Below are 2,771 nucleotides of genomic sequence, written 5' to 3'. Positions count from 1 at the left end.
TGCAAAATGTGGCTCAGGATTGGGAAAGGAAGCATGTGCGTGCATGGGAGAGAAAGAGGGAAAGAGAGAGAGAGAGAGAGAAAGAGCGGTAAGGAAGAGAGCGAGAGAGGTAGTATTCGTATCCTGCCAAACCTCAACCTTTTTTTCCACATGGGTCTCCAACTTGTCCCCTGTCCCGTCTCAACCCCTTCCTCTGCTCCAGCCTCCTCCTCTTTGCTTGCTATAGAAAAGTTAGGTTTTAAATCCACACCTCTATGAGGTCATTCCTCAACGTCAACGTCGCCATCCGCGGACAAAATGCTTCATTTCCAGACATGTGCCGCCATGTGGGCGGAGCTTGAGGTTGCCGTTTTTTCCGTCTGTTTCCCGCCTTTTCCTGTTGCGGCACCACCATTGGTCCCGAAGAAATTCATGCCCGCCATTTGTTGGTTCATCTGAAAGAAAGAACAAGAGATCAAGTGGTTACTGCGGTGGTGCCGATACCTCAACTATGTACTCTCACACACACGCACGCTATGCAACAAACTCAAACAATTCAAAACATACCTCAACAGAAAATCGCAACACTTGAATTGTCAGGTTGACTGTTTAAAATCAAATGTAAACCATAAATGTCAACAAATGTTCGTTATGGTAGCAAAATAATGGTGCAGTCCTACAGAGGCCAAAATTAAATTTGTTCTTTCTGTTCTGTTCGGCTACATTCCTTCAACAAATAATGACGGAACTGTTTGCCTCGAACCTAAAGTCAGACCACGCAAAATATAAAATCCCCCCGATATTTACCAAACCCCAATACATACACACGTCGGAACTCAAAAAATCTTTGTAATACCGTATGGTGAGGTCTCTGCTAGTTCCCCAAGTCAATATAATAGAGCCTACCTGGGAAACATTCCACTGCACCTGCTGGGGCTGCTGGCCATGTGCTCCATACACCTGCTGATGAGGTAGGCCGGCCATACCGCCCATGTGCTGCTGCTGCTGCTGCTGCTGCTGCTGCATCATCATGGGGCTCTGCTGCTGTCCCACGATGCCGTTCTGTTGATGTCCCATCATGCCCTGGGGCCTGATCATGCCGGACATGTACTGCTGTTGAGCCACGCCCGCTTGCGCGTGTGCACCCATCATGCCGTTCTGGTGCGCTCCGATGGCCATGGAGCTCTGCGACCGGCCCACCATGGCCATCTGCGACGACATCATGGAGCCGCCCATACCTCCTATCTGGCCCAGTGAGTGGAAGGAGCCTCCGTAGGGATGGGTCGGGTAGCCCAGCTGGTTCATGTACAGGCCGGCTGACGGACGGAACGGAGGAGGGACCGGGGAAGCACAGACAAAGACAAACCAATGAGGTGAGGTGGCCTTACACATCTGACCCGCTGTAGGTGTCTTTAGCTGAGGCACAACGACATGAGGGCGCACATTGCTCAACGTGGTACCCCAGTGAGGAGTCAAACCCCTGACCCTAACAGCGTTATGGGTATGGTGGGCAATTTATTTTAGAAGCGATTGTTTTTGTCGTCATGTCTGTTGACATTTTCCTTACATCTCGACAGCGATTAATGAATCAAATGCTCTGAACAAAATTATTGGTTGGTTGGCCAGTCTATTTGGCTGCCAAAGTAGATATGCGCACTCTGCCCGTGCACTTAGTGAGCAAGACAAAAGGCTAGGCAGACCTATTAGTGAAGCTAGCGAGCAGGGGAGTGTGCGTCCGGGGAGTGTGTGTCCGGGGAGTGGCTTTGGAGGGAAGGCCTTAAAGGAGGGGTGGATTTTTTTTTCGGTTGGATACAAAGAAAAAGCTTACTCTGGTTTCTCCAAATTGCCGACCCTAGCTGTAGCGTCAAAGCAATTGAGCGGCACAGGATCATGGCTGAGCTGCACAGAACCCGTTGTCATATCAAATAGGTGAAGGAGCTACATTGGTGGAGGAGTTTCTAGGATTGAGGATTGCTCACCTTGGGCGGCCATGGCATTGGCGTGTACGGAGGGGGCGGAGCCGTAGAGGGAGAGGATGGAGTCCTTGGACAGCTTCTGCACCTTGGTGCCTTCCTCCCTTCTGGACGGCGGGTCCAGGAAGAGGCTGAGGTTCTCAGGGACCGACGCTGCTACTCTACTTCTGGGCATGGAGTTGGACTGGAGAGAGAGAGAGAGAGAGAGAGAGAGTGAGAGAGAGAGAGAGACAGAGTAAGACTTTCTGCATACTTTTTTATATTTTACTAGGTCGACATTATTATTTTTCCTTTGATTAATTGTTAAACCGCTTTAGCAATGCAAATGTTCCTTCTCCATCCCAATACGGCTCTGTTGAATTTTAATGAATTGAGAGAGGGAGAGAGGGAGAAAGAGAGAGAGAGAGAGAGAGAGAGAGAGAGAGAGAGAGAGAGAGAGAGAGAGAGGGAAAATATTGAGTGAGGGGGAGAGACAAATAAAGTCAAGCGAGTGAGAGGGAGAGTGTTTTCGCCCCTATGAACAAAGAGAGGACCCAGACGGAATGCATCACGTCTCTTACTGGGATTTGGCTCGAGGAAACAGAGGCAGGGAGCGGCGGGGAGCTAAACGGGTCCAAGGCACAGTGCGCAAGGGGTGCGTTAGCCAGTGCAGGGGTCTCCCCCTCCTCTGGAATACACCTCCCAGCGTGTAACTTAGCTGGACTGGGAGCAGGGGCATCTATGAGTAGAAAGAGTCACGTTATGGGAATTGTATACAATGATACACTTGTTATACTGTATATGTGGTTGTGCAAGTGTCTCCATGCGTGTGTGTATTGT

At 50.1% G+C, this 2,771-nt stretch overlaps 1 protein-coding gene across 1 annotated transcript in view; it reads right to left on the bottom strand.

Moving 5' to 3' along the window:
• Window positions 1-235: 235 nt before the first annotated feature.
• smap2 (small ArfGAP2) overlaps window positions 236-2,771 on the bottom strand; it is a gene marked incomplete at its 5' end in the record, with an annotated part of 14,381 nt that continues 11,845 nt past the window's right edge. The window contains 4 exons of the mRNA XM_084484486.1: window positions 236-434; window positions 886-1,295; window positions 1,959-2,136; window positions 2,513-2,670. Coding sequence (XP_084340612.1) covers window positions 303-434; window positions 886-1,295; window positions 1,959-2,136; window positions 2,513-2,670 — 878 coding nt within the window. The 3' untranslated portion in view covers window positions 236-302. The remainder of the gene's footprint in view (window positions 435-885; window positions 1,296-1,958; window positions 2,137-2,512; window positions 2,671-2,771) is intronic.

This window comes from Micromesistius poutassou, assembly GCF_964030765.1.
Source record: "Micromesistius poutassou genome assembly, chromosome: 20".
Classification (NCBI taxonomy): Eukaryota; Metazoa; Chordata; class Actinopteri; order Gadiformes; family Gadidae; genus Micromesistius; species Micromesistius poutassou.
The sequence above is the reverse complement of the archived record's forward strand: the minus strand, read 5'-3'. Positions and strand labels throughout refer to the sequence as shown.